Here is a 12,402-nt window from a genome sequence, read left to right as displayed (position 1 = left end):
TCCTCACGGGCGCACTCCTTGCGCGTGGGGCTCCCCCACGCGGGGGACACCCTTGCGTGGCACGGGACTCCTTGCGCGCATCAGCACTGCACATGGCCAGCTCCACACGGGTCAAGGAGGCCCGGGGTTTGAACCGCGGACCTCCCATATGGTAGACGGACGCCCTAACCACTGGGCCAAAGTCCGTTTCCCTCCATTTCCTTTTAACAAATTTCCCATTTTGTGTTAACCAGGTTTAGGTGTTTTTAGTTACTTAAAACCAAGTGGGTTGGCTGATACACACAGGTGCTCACATGCAGCTGTGGCCCTCACTCAGTCCAACCTACACTTTCATTTTCCCTGAAAACCCAACTAGTATGTCTTAAATGTCATTTATAAGGGGACTAGTGCATAGATCTTTTAGGTATTTAGGAAAAAAACCATACTCTGATACTTCTTCTCCACAAAGGAAAAGTGTGTAAAGCCTCTCACATATTTTTATCTTAACTAATGTTTACAAAAGTCCTATGGCATGGTCAGAGTAAATATCATTATTCCCATTTTAAAGATGAAAATACTGTGGTTCAGAGAAATCAAGGGTCTTATTTGATATAACTAGCAAATGGCGGATCCAGGTCAGGAATCTAGGTCTTATTACTTCAGAATTGGTGTTGCATATTGCTTCTATTTAAAAAAACAAAACAAAACGACCCAGAACAAACAAACAACTAAGTAGGTTGCCTTTCCGTGGTAGAATTTCAGGCAGGTACTAACAAACTGGTGAGGCAAAATTTTCTAGTCCTTCTCCAGTCATTCCAAGTATGAAACCAGTCCTCTTCTACTACTTTGGGAACTTCCCTTCTGATAAAGTAATTCTGGTAAACTCTACCAATTAAATATGCTTCCAGTTCCACTGGAAGTAGCAAACTGAAAAACAAGGGATAATTCTGCCATCCCCCAACCTCAAGTCCTCTCTTGGCTAGAAGAGTGGAAGACAATTTGTATTCATTGAGAAGTCTGTGTTCTGATCCTCTCTATACTGCCTACTTAAGGGGACTTCCTAGCATGCTGACCTTGAACAAGTTGATGAACCTACCTGAATTTGTTTCCTAATTGGTAAAATGAGAATAAAACATGTAATATTTCTTAACACTGAAGACTAAATAAAATGACAGAGGTGAAAATATTTTTAAACTACAAATTGATATAAGTAAAAACCTATTCTTTACCTTCAGTTACAAATTTTGGATAATATTTTATAGTTTACAAAGCAGTGCAGTTGTTCCAACTTATGATTTATAATAAGATCAGGGCTGGTCAGACAAGCAGGCTGTTTCATAAAAACAAATAAATGAAAACAAAACAAAACAAAACAAAACAAAACAAAACAAAAGAGCCCTGGCTCTTTCCGCCAAAGGCTATATTTTCACCATCACAGCTTCATTTCTTTTAATCATATTTCTCAAGTTCCACAAATGATTAAAATACAAATACCTCTGTGAAGAGGCCAAACCAGATACTCCATCAGCTAACATTTTAAGGAGATTAAATTTAATGGTAACAGCTCTAAGATAGGAGGGGCTGGGAACATCAGGAAAAACGAAAAGCTCAGAGGACACAATTTTCTTGACCACCTCAGAATAACCTCTTGAAATGAACCCATCCAGAGTCTGTACCTGTTTTTGGCAGTGATGTAGGACAAGATATTTTGATTGAAGAACTTCAGAATCAAGGGAATGCAGTTGGCAAACACCAAGTGTTGTGACACATATTCAAACTGAATTAAAAGATCAAAGGAGAAAGGACCGAATCTTATTTAGGGAGAAGGCATACATGAAAAAGAGAGGCAAGTATGAATCTGTGGTGTTTCCTAAGAATAGTCACTGTCAACTTGTGTTATCAATATTCTTGTCTAGGAAGTGGGGAGAACCATTTTTATCCAGCTTATCCTACAGGGAGGGGGGAAATCTGCAGTGTGTGTATGTTGCAAGCTCCTAACCAGGATAAAATAGACACATGCTGAAAAGAAAATCCCATTTTAGATAAATAGAAAAAATCACTGTAAGATTTGTCCTTAAGCTTAACAGGAAAGGAAGACTCCCTGAGAGAGCTGTCTTCCATACCAAACCTCTGGCTCATAATCCTCCAACTGGGATTGATATAGCAGGGACAGGTGCAGTTTATACCCAGCAATGGCTGGCATCTCTCAGGACAGGGACAGTGCACAGGAACCAAATGAACCATCGGAATGTGGGCTCCAGCTTGAGACTATCTATCTTGTTCACTACATTATTCCCAGTATCTAAGATATCAGCAATTATTTATTGAATAAGTGAATGAACAAGAGCCCTTCAGGCAACAGAGACTGTACTGAAATTAAGTTCAAAATAGGGTAAACATCAGAACATGGGCCCCACTTTGCTCTCTTGAATTTAGATGGGGTTTGTGCTCAGGAAGACTTAGTAGGGCAGATGGCAGTATTATGGGGTTGTCACCATGGATTTTACCTATGATACTACCCAAAATATCAGACACAATTTTTCTCTAGACCTAGAACACAGGGTGGTGGGAAAGTACAGAAACTGGGTGGAAAAAAGCAGAAAATTGTCCTGTCTTAAATTCCCTCGCTCTTCCTGAACACCAAGAAGTAGCTATAGCAACAAGTTAAACTGTTCCTCTGCCACTGGGTGTATGGTTGAGGTGGAAAGTCAGCTTGTGCTACAACTACTTCTGCTCAATTTTTCTCCTGGATTCTGACTCAGGTTATTTTCCAAGACCCAATATATACATATCCACTAAAAAGTGCTTCAAAACTTTCTTTTGTTTGAGATGGGCCTTTGGCCTTGTCAGGATTCACCAACATTGATACACACTGGTGCATCCACTGTCTGGCTATCTATCCATGCACTATCCAGAGAAAAGCAGACATAAACACACATCCACAGTTCCCTGGTCTCTTCCCCCTAGGGACATTATATAATACCTACCTCTACTCTGCCCAGCTCTGCTGCTGCTCAGCAAACATTGGCAGAAATATGAACACCCAGGGCATCCTAATACCCTCAAAGATGTCTTTGAATATACTAAAATGGAGAGATACCCTGGTTGTATAGTCAAATCTGCCACGGACACTGGCCCTTCAAGGGACTCCCTGTACTTTGAGGACCTGCTCTTTCATCAGAAAGGTTGATTCTTACTTCTTAGGAGAAAAGCAGGGTATTGACCAGGCAGAGCGTCTGTGCAGGAATAGAAGCCTCCTTCTCCTCAACTTGGTTTCACCACAGACAGGAAGCTTCCGGTCACTGACCCTATCTTTTCCCTACATCTTAGCCGTGGCCACAGGACCAAGTCCAAACTCCTTAGCATGGGAAACAATGCCTTCATGAAGTAGTTTCCTTAATTTTTCTTAGCCTCAGTTTTCTCATCTATAAAATAGGGATAAAATAAGATCTACCTCATAGGGTTATGAGAATAAAATGAGATCCCACACAAGCTTAATGGAGTGCCTGGCATACGAGAGGTACTCAGTAATTGTGAGCTTCCTGTTGTCCCCTTCAGCTTCAGGTATCACCGAGCCATTCCCACTCCAGACAAACCTCCAATTTAATTTAACTGAACTGTGTTTAAAAGTACTGTGCTCTCTCCCTTCTGAACTTTACACATTTACTTTTGTTTCTGCTTGAATTGTCTCCCTTCCATGCCAATTACCATATGCTGACTAACATCTTTCATTAGGACCCAGGCTAGGTGTCACCTTTTCCCCATCCCAGTTATAAATGAGGTTATTTCCAAAGCACCCAAAGTTCACCTGTATCACAGGCCTAAACACTCTGTAATGGGCTCTTCACATATCTGTATCCTTTACATGACTTCAAGGTCCTTAAGAGCCAGAACTATACCTTATTCAGAGTTATATCTCAAATATCTAGGAAAGCGCTTCACACATTCACATACAGACAGGGCTCAGCACGATTTTTTTTCCTTTTTCTTTTTGTGGAATGTTCGAATCCTGTCTTCATTGTTTCAAAGCTGGCTGGACATATTCTCAAGAAGCTAGAGATACCTAATGCTACCCGCCTACCCAATGCCCTGGGAAAATGTACAAAGGACACAGACATCTGTATCTTCCTAGGATGGTTACCCACATCTCACTCCATACCTCCATCCCAAGCTCCTTCAACAAGTATCTGGATTTTCTGAAAAAGAAAAGACTGAAAGATGCTTAGCTTGTCTACAGGCCCTGGAAAACACCTGAGACCTGTGGAGAAGGGCTTCTGGCTGTTTACCTGGTAGATATGGTTCAGTTTAAAGTGTTTCAGGAGTAGCAGGAGCAGGGTAGAAATACTCTTTACAATGATCTCTTTGTGCCTGTTCACATCAATGCCCAGCTTCATGCTCTGGAGAACGGTGATGCTATAATAGGAAGAGAAGAGTCAGTGCAGAGGGTGGTCTCACAGGGAGACCTACACGGGTCCAGGTGTTTGGGTCAGACACAATATACACGAGAGAGCCAGGAACCTGGGAAACCTAAACTTCTGTGTAAGGGAAACCTCCAGAGTTCCTACTTATGAACCTATCTGGAGAAAGGCTCCTTTTATCTCTTTGTTTGTCTTTCTCCTTTGGCAACCTTCTTCCTTGGTATATCCACTCACATATGTGGACATGCACTGGCACTGATGTTACCCTCTAGACCCTTGGTTCCAAGTTAAAAAGAAGGCAGCAAGGAGCCCTGCAGTAGAAAGGTGTTACTGGTTGGAGAGGAGTATCTTTTCGGAGAAAATCCCTGTGTTAATGAGGTAGAGTGGGGACTAGAGACACCCCGTGGACAAGATAGCTAGGATTCAGCAGCTGCCCCAATTGAAGTACTCACGGCATTTCCTCAGGCAGGACATCTGCCAGGATATTGATAGAATCTGTCTTAGCCTTGGAGGTGGGGGCTGCAGCCAGGAGAATCTTAAGCAGAGCAATCTGGGAAACAGAAAATGAGAAAATTCATTCTTGCCCATCCCACTCAGCAAGGAGTTTATTCTTCCACACCTCAACAGTCCTGTGAAAAGCATTTTAAGCCTTTTTCTTAGTTCTTCCCTCAATGACCAGATGTCCTCAGCATCCAGAAAGACAAACAGGCACCCAGTTCTGAGAGGCCTGCCTGTGAGGCTAAAGAGAAGCCAGAAGTAAGCCTACAGGCTGTTCTTCTTCAAAACTGTTCTTTCCTAGGGGTGGGGGTGGGGTATATGGGAACCCCTATAATTTTGATATAACATGTTTGTAATCTAAAGCTCCTTTAAAAATAAATAGTTTTATAAAAGGAAAAAAAAAAAGATTGTTCTTTCCACAGGGGAGGATAGGAAAAGCAGGGTTAAGATGGGTAACATCTAGAAATAAGGTAGGAAGTATAAGCAAGATATTCACAGCCCAACTTTTCTCACCCTTTTACTGGCTCTATCCTGTCTATCAGTATCCTTACCACTCCAGCCTGTGGCTACCTAAGACATGACAGACCATTGCAGGTTTCAGAGGGACTAGGGGACTTTCCTAGGAAGTGGGCCACCAATGCATCCTGTATGGATGCCACCTTATTCTCCATCCCTCCCAAAGAAGGACTTGGAAGAACAGAGGAGCCCCAAGGAAAGCTCAGAAAAACTGTCAGCCTGGCCTAAAGGACAAAGGCTCTTAGGAAACAAGCTCAAATGACAGAGAGCTCAGCTTGAAATGCCTCTCAGCTGTCTGTTCCTCAAGGCAGAGAAGGGCAATTCTGGCCCAGCCATCTCCTTACCATGTACTGGGGTAGGCTATACAGCATTCCCTGGTAGAGGATTTCACATGGTGTCTCTGGTACCACCTCTTCCCCCTATAGCAGGAAACACACTGTTTGCCCAGGCCACTTTTCAGTTGACCAAAGGTTATAACATTTTGTTGGTTGTGAGAGGTGACATGAAAAGAGCCAGATCTAGACTCCTATCCTAGCTGTGTTAATAACTTCCCATGTGACCTTGGATAAGTCACTTTCTTTCTATGAGTCCTAATTTCCTCTTCAGTAGGATCACAGGGCTAGTCTGGATAACTCTTCCAGCCCTGATGATTTAAGATTCTAGTTTTCCCATTTGAAATCAATTCAGAATTCTTCCTTCCAGGTCACACGCTGAATCAGGAGTCAGAACTCCCACCAAAGAGTTGGTTGAAAACACTGCTTTGCTGGATACACACACGGAAAGACCACCCTATATGTATATGAGCTCAACTCAGGCTGTAGGTAAGCCTGACACTGGAACAGACAACCCACATTGAGGCACTACCCAAGGTGTCAATCTGAGAGGTAGGCAGCTCAAAAAAGAGGGTTAATAACAGAAATGGGAAGCCTTTGGCCTAGGGAGGCAGGAAGGAGTATTAGGACGGAAGTCTTTAGGTGGAAACTATTTTCGCCCCTCTCCATTAGTTCCTACAACATTCCTTCCTCCTCTCTCCCCAGCCTCCTCATAGTCTTCAAAGGGCTATCTTTGTCCTCTTGATGACCTAGCTTAGCTTTTTATTAGAGTGGGGAGGCAAGGGGCTTTGAGTGCTCAAGGCTGTTAAGGTCACAGGTATCCTTGGTTAATAGTCACTACTCCCCCAAGATCTCTCTTTCCTTTACAGACAAGGGTCACTCATGAGATTGAGGCAAGGAGGGGTAACTCCTTTCACCCCATACAACTCAGCTGCTACTAAATGGACAACACAAGTCTCAAATGGGCATTTGATAGAGACTGGTACTCTTGCCATGTTTGCCTTTTTCCTCTCCAAAACACCTATTTCATACCTTTCTTCTCTCCCATCAACCCTACGCCCTCCCCTCAACCCTTCAACACTGGTGTTGATCTGCCTCCTACTTCATGGCAAAAACTGTTTTGCCTCTGCCTGTGCTGGTTCCTTCTCCTGGAATGATGCCATTTCCCTTCATCTCAGCATATCCCAAACACCTCCCATTCGTCAAGACATAATTCAAGTCATATCACCTCCTTGAATGTCTTATCCACCCACCTAATCCAGTAAAAAACAACAGCAACAAAACAGAAGCAATCAGACAGACATCTTCACTTTCTTAACACTTTATCTACCAGAGACTCTCTGTCCCTTTTATTTTTTTCTCTGACCTCCTTCTTGATATGAAGAATGAACTGACTGTGCTTCCATTAAAGGTCAATTCTCCACTTGTGCTCAAGATGATCCTATACCCTTTCACTTTGCCAAATGTGCCAGTCCTGTAATTACCCCTCTCTTCTTTTTAGGACATAAATTTAACTCCTAGTATCTTCCAGCTTTAAAATCCCTCCCTTGACCCCACATCCTCCTTCAGTTATCATCCCTTATTTATGTTCCTCTTCACACAAAAAAACTTCTGTGGTCTATATTGATTCTCTCTACCTCCTTTCTTTACATTCTTTTCTCAACATAGTCCAGCGAGGCTTCTGACCCCACCATTTCACTTGAGATCACCCTTATCAAGGTCACCAGTTACATCTTCCAGGGGCACCTCTGTTCTTATCACGTTGCACCTATCAGCAACACTTGACACAGCTTATCACTTCCTTCTTGATATGCTTTCTTTTCTTAGCTGTAATTATATCACAATTCCTGGCTTTCCTCCTACCTCACTGGTTTTCTTACTCTTCTTTTCTGACTCATCCCACCCTCAACATATTGATGTGTCCCAGGGCTTGTCCTAGGTTCCATCCTCTTCTCTATCTTTACTCCATCCCTGGGGGATCTCAGCTAGTACTATGGCTTTTAACATTGCACGTAAATCATGGACTCCTAAATTTCTCTAGCCCAGCCCCCTCCCTAGAACCCTATACCCATCTATCTTACTGTTTAGCATTTCCACATGGATATCTAATGGTCACCTAAAGTTTTGCATGACCAAACAGAATTCTTCATATTCTTCCCCATTTTGGTAAATGGTACTTATTCTTGAATCTTCTCTTTGCCTCTCTATCATCTCTCACCTATGCTATTTTAATAGTTTCCTAACTGATCTCCCCATTTCCACTATTTTCTGGTCCAATCCTCAAACAGCAGCTAGTGGTTTTTTAAAAGGTAAAATCAGATTATGTCACTGTCCTGCTTAAAATCCTCCAAAGGCTTTACTGTGGCCTTTTCTTACAAGGTTCTATGGTCCCAAGCCACCTCTCAAACTCCATCTGGCCCCTGGCTCTGGCTATACTTGCTTTCTTTCACTACCTTTTGCTTGCTCTTACTGTTTTAAGGCTGTTCCCCCAGCTTGAAATGCTCTATTCTGAGATGTTCCTCTGGGTGACTCCTTTTTATACCTTGGATCTTGGCTTAAACATCATCTTCTCAGAAGTCTACCCTGAGAATTCAGTCCTATTTAAATTTTCTTCATTATATTTACCATTCTGATAGTCTTCTTGTTTACTTATTTGTTTATTATCTCTCTTCCCTACCTTTAACGTATCATGATAGTAGGAACTCTATCTTGCCTGGCACACATTTAGAGCCCAATAATTGAACAAATCCATGCATAAATGCTCTGTGGCAGCACTGCAGATAGACTGTCTTCTGCCTTCCTCCTGTGCAGGACCCATAGCTCACCAAAGACATAGGGCACTTCTCCAGCTCCTCCTCGTTCTTGATTTGGACATCTGCGATGGAAATATACTTGTGCTGAGGAAGATAAGAAGATATCAACATGTAGCTGAGGGCTCCAGGGCTTTGCCTCAATTACATATGTATAAGGCTCTTGGTTACAAGGAAATGTCCTGTTTCTATGTCTGTCACTCCAGATGGACCATGAATTCTGTGAAGGCGGAAGTCTAATTCCCCTCTGCATCATTAGCAGCAAGCAAGGTGCTTTATACTCAGTAAGAAGTATTTATGTTTATTCCATGTTTCCATATTTGTTGAAGAGCAGCGAATACTTAAGATTTACTTTTAGCCAAAGTGCAAGAGAAAAGCAAGAACAGGACAGTGACTGGAGAGTTTTGCTGTATATGTGCACATGTGTGGGCTTATGTGTATATGGATGATAATGAAGGGGAAAGGGAGGACTCAAGGCCTGTGCAAGAGAACTCTACTTGTACTCTTTGTGCTTATACACACAGTAAATGTAGAGCAGGCAATTCTGGGCCTGTGGAGGTCAATGGTCCTGGGGTGAGAGAAGTGAGAGAGAAGAGTGGGAGGAAGGAAAAGGAATGAGAAGAAAAAGTAACTTTTTAATTTATCTGAATGTAGGAAACTGGGTAAGTAGGGAGAGACTCAATTTTCCTTCTTTAGCCAAAAGTCTTGTAAGGTTAATGCAGAGAAGTTCAGTGTGTCTGGAAGAAGAGCCCCACCCAGTACCCAGGACTCTGATAATCCAGCTTGCCTTGAGAGCTCCCTATCCCTAAAAGTTGAGAACCCACCCTGTTCACCTGCTTTAGGGTCTTCACACTCTCATGAATAGGCCTGGGTAATCCAACCAAGGTGTCTGTGTCTCTGTGAAAGGCCAAATGGGGGAGAGGGACACAGCATGCATAAGCTTCAAAAGCATAGAGAACTACTCCCCGGGAGTCACACAGATGTGCTACTTTCAGTATCTACTCTCTGGTGCCCTGGATCTTCCTCTGCAAGCTTCTGGGTCCTCCATCATTGCTTCAGGACACAAAAAGAACAACAGTACCCAGAAGTGTCATTAAAAACTAGGAGACCTGGATGGTCTCTTGGGGACTCACTTGGTCTAGGAGTGCTTGTATCCTACTTAAAAGGGTATGTAGTCCAATGGTACTTTTGAAAGGGAAACCCAATAACTAAGATGCATTCTGAGGTTTGGTAGTGGCCAGCAGGAAGGATTCATGAGGGTGGGGAAATGGGGAAGACTGCATCTGGTTTTTAAAATTTATTTTGTTTTAGGAGGTTCCAGGGATCGAACCCAGGACCTCCTACTTGGGAAGCAGGCACGCAATTACTTGAGCTACACCTGCTCCCTGACTGCATCTGTTTTGACTATGTATCATCTTCACAGAATTTTAGCCCATTAAGAACAGGAAGGGCCTCTAGGAGCCATGTAATCTAACACCCTCAATAGGAAATTCAGGCCCAGAAAGTAAAGGACTTGTTGTTCAGGGCCCTAAAGCTGGCCAAGAACACAAAGGCTCTTCTTTCCACAGAAAGAACCCAAACTAGGTCACCAGGAGTTGCCCATGGCCTAAAGGCTCTAAGTTGCATAATGACTACCTGGCAAAACTCATCATTCCAAGTCACCCATTTTTCTGGCCCTTTAGGAACTACGATAGCTAGTTCTAACCATCCCGTCACTTACTGCCCCAGAGTGAATCCGATGAACTTGTTCCTGCTCATTTCCAGGAAGTGCTCGATATCCTTCTGTCTGAGATGACAGTGGAGAGACCAACCCCGGAGAAGAGAAGAAAAGCAAACATTGAGAAAGAAAACCTTTCTGGGCTCCTATCCTGTTGATCAGAGGATTAGAGCAGTGCAGAAAGACAGGAGGCAAGAGAGGGAACTTCAAACCTAGGAGTTCTGATTTCCAGCCCAGCTTATTGGGCATTGGAACACACAGACCACCTCACCCTGGGCATTTAGTGATTGAAACCTCCCAAACTCAGAATCCCTGGTGCTACTAAACCTACCTGACCTTTGGGGCCCAGGGTAAGCCCTTGGGAAAGGCAACCCGCTCAGCAGAGAGGGATGCCTGGGAGGGTGGAGGTGGCACCAGAGGGTCCTGCTCTAACAGGTCTAACTCTCCGTCCAAGGTTCGCTCTCCATCGCCAGCAGACTCCTCTTCCTCCTCTGTTGCTGGTTCCTCAGTCTTGAAGAGATCTCTTTCATTGTAGATGTCCAGGCTGTCCTGCTTAGTGAGGAGTTGCTGGGGAAGGAGGAAAAGGAGGAGGTGTGCAGGGAGATCTCATGCTAGGCATCCCAGCCTGAGGCTATCCCCTATCCACAGGCTTCCAGACTTCAGGGAACATGGAGCAAGAACTCGGCTCTTGTGAGAGCATCCCATTCCACACCTCAACCCTACTGCTCCTGCCAGGTCCAAGAAAAGGAGCTCTTAAGCAACCATGTCAATGGCCAGGGAATAGAGCAGAGATAATTCCAAAGTCATAGTTATTTAGCTTTCAGAAAGCACTGATGCCTTTTTTTAAAAGCAGCACTTTCCTTCCTAATTATGCTCTGCTTAGGTGAACATTCAATTAGTTTGCTTTCTGTGAGTGTACACCAGCTGGCTGGCTGAGGAAGAGGAGGACAGAAGCTTGCTGCTAGGCAGAGGGAAGTAAGTTTGGAATTTTAAATCTTGATGCAGAAAGAAAAAAAGGTTGGACAGAAATAGGCCAAAAAGTTAACAGTAACTGCCTCCGGTTGTTAAGATTGTGGGTGAATTTTTTTTCCCTTCTTCACATTTTAAACTTGTTCCAAAATTCCGACAATGAGTAAGCATTCCTTTATAAAACAAAAAATAAAGGTTAAAAAAAAATCATATTGCAGATAATGTAAACTGGATTACTGAGTCAGTGGCTGGCCCTGTCAAGTAGGTCAAGCATTTGCATTATGGGAGCATGGCCAGGCCCGTCTAATTTGTCTCTTTGACCTTTGCAGGGCTGCAGACTAGAACCCTACTCAACCATCTCACAAATGTAAGCCTTTGGTTCTAGGGCAGGCAAGAACATGGCTGGCTCAGAGTAAAACTTGTTGCCAAGAAAATGGTGAAATACTTTACTCCTGGCACATGGACTTGCTGTGGGCCCTGTTCAGGTGCTCCAGGTCCATATACCCAGGTTACACCCTAGCTGTTTCTCAGGATAAGAGGGGACATGGGGTCCAGGCCAATGACCCTGTAGAAAGGATCTGTGATGTGATATCATGCCACAGCCTAGAAGTCTGTCAGGGTTAGGGGAGAGAGGCCAAAGTGATAGACTCCAAGGTTACAGGTTGGTCCTAGTGACAATGAGGGCAGAATGAGACTTGTCAGTTACTGCCATTTCCCACCATAACCAGAATAATTTAGAATTTGACTTTTGGCCAGCCAGTATCACGATACCACAGTCTGCTTTAGTCCATACCCTTCGAGAGCCACGGCGGCCTCGCAGCTTGGAGGGCGGAGGAGCCAGCTGAGACTCCCCCAGGTCGAGAGTGTAAGATGGCGGAGAGGCAGCACGCATGCTCTTCACCACCTGAATACTGTCTTCAGCCAGTGGAGGCAGGCCCAACTCTGCCCGCTTCTGTACTTTGAGAGCCTGCAGATGCTCAAACCCTCCAAGGGTAAACTAAGGGGTAAATAAGAAAGGGGCAGAAAAAGGAAATGATGGAAGTCAGAGAGAGCAAGGTCAGGGACACATGGATGGAAAGAAAAGAGCCATCACCTCTAGTCCCCTCAGGTCTCCTCCTTAATAAGGAAGTGGTAAAACAGGAAGTGGCACATATGATTATCAT

At 43.8% G+C, this 12,402-nt stretch overlaps 1 protein-coding gene across 8 annotated transcripts in view; it reads right to left on the bottom strand.

Annotated features, from left to right (window-relative positions):
* STRIP2 (striatin interacting protein 2) overlaps nt 1-12,402 on the bottom strand; it is a 68,953-nt gene that overhangs the window by 44,042 nt on the left and 12,509 nt on the right. For 4 of the 8 annotated variants that reach the window (XM_058297345.2, XM_004463228.4, XM_071215274.1 and 1 more), the window contains 9 exons: nt 12,033-12,236; nt 10,602-10,837; nt 10,274-10,339; nt 9,387-9,450; nt 8,569-8,640; nt 5,756-5,830; nt 4,850-4,947; nt 4,266-4,392; nt 1,656-1,756 (listed from right to left, as the gene is read on the bottom strand). In XM_058297345.2, the coding sequence (XP_058153328.1) occupies nt 1,656-1,756; nt 4,266-4,392; nt 4,850-4,947; nt 5,756-5,830; nt 8,569-8,640; nt 9,387-9,450; nt 10,274-10,339; nt 10,602-10,837; nt 12,033-12,236 (1,043 nt within the window). Of the gene's footprint in view, nt 1-1,655; nt 1,757-4,265; nt 4,393-4,849; nt 4,948-5,755; nt 5,831-8,568; nt 8,641-9,377; nt 9,451-10,273; nt 10,340-10,601; nt 10,838-12,032; nt 12,237-12,402 lie in introns of all 8 variants that reach the window. The other 4 variants (XM_058297344.2, XM_004463227.3, XM_012527071.3 and 1 more) reach the window with 1 other exon arrangement.

This window comes from Dasypus novemcinctus, chromosome 5 (genome assembly GCF_030445035.2).
Source record: "Dasypus novemcinctus isolate mDasNov1 chromosome 5, mDasNov1.1.hap2, whole genome shotgun sequence".
Taxonomy (NCBI): domain Eukaryota; kingdom Metazoa; phylum Chordata; class Mammalia; order Cingulata; family Dasypodidae; genus Dasypus; species Dasypus novemcinctus.
This window is presented reverse-complemented; position numbering and strand designations above follow the sequence as displayed.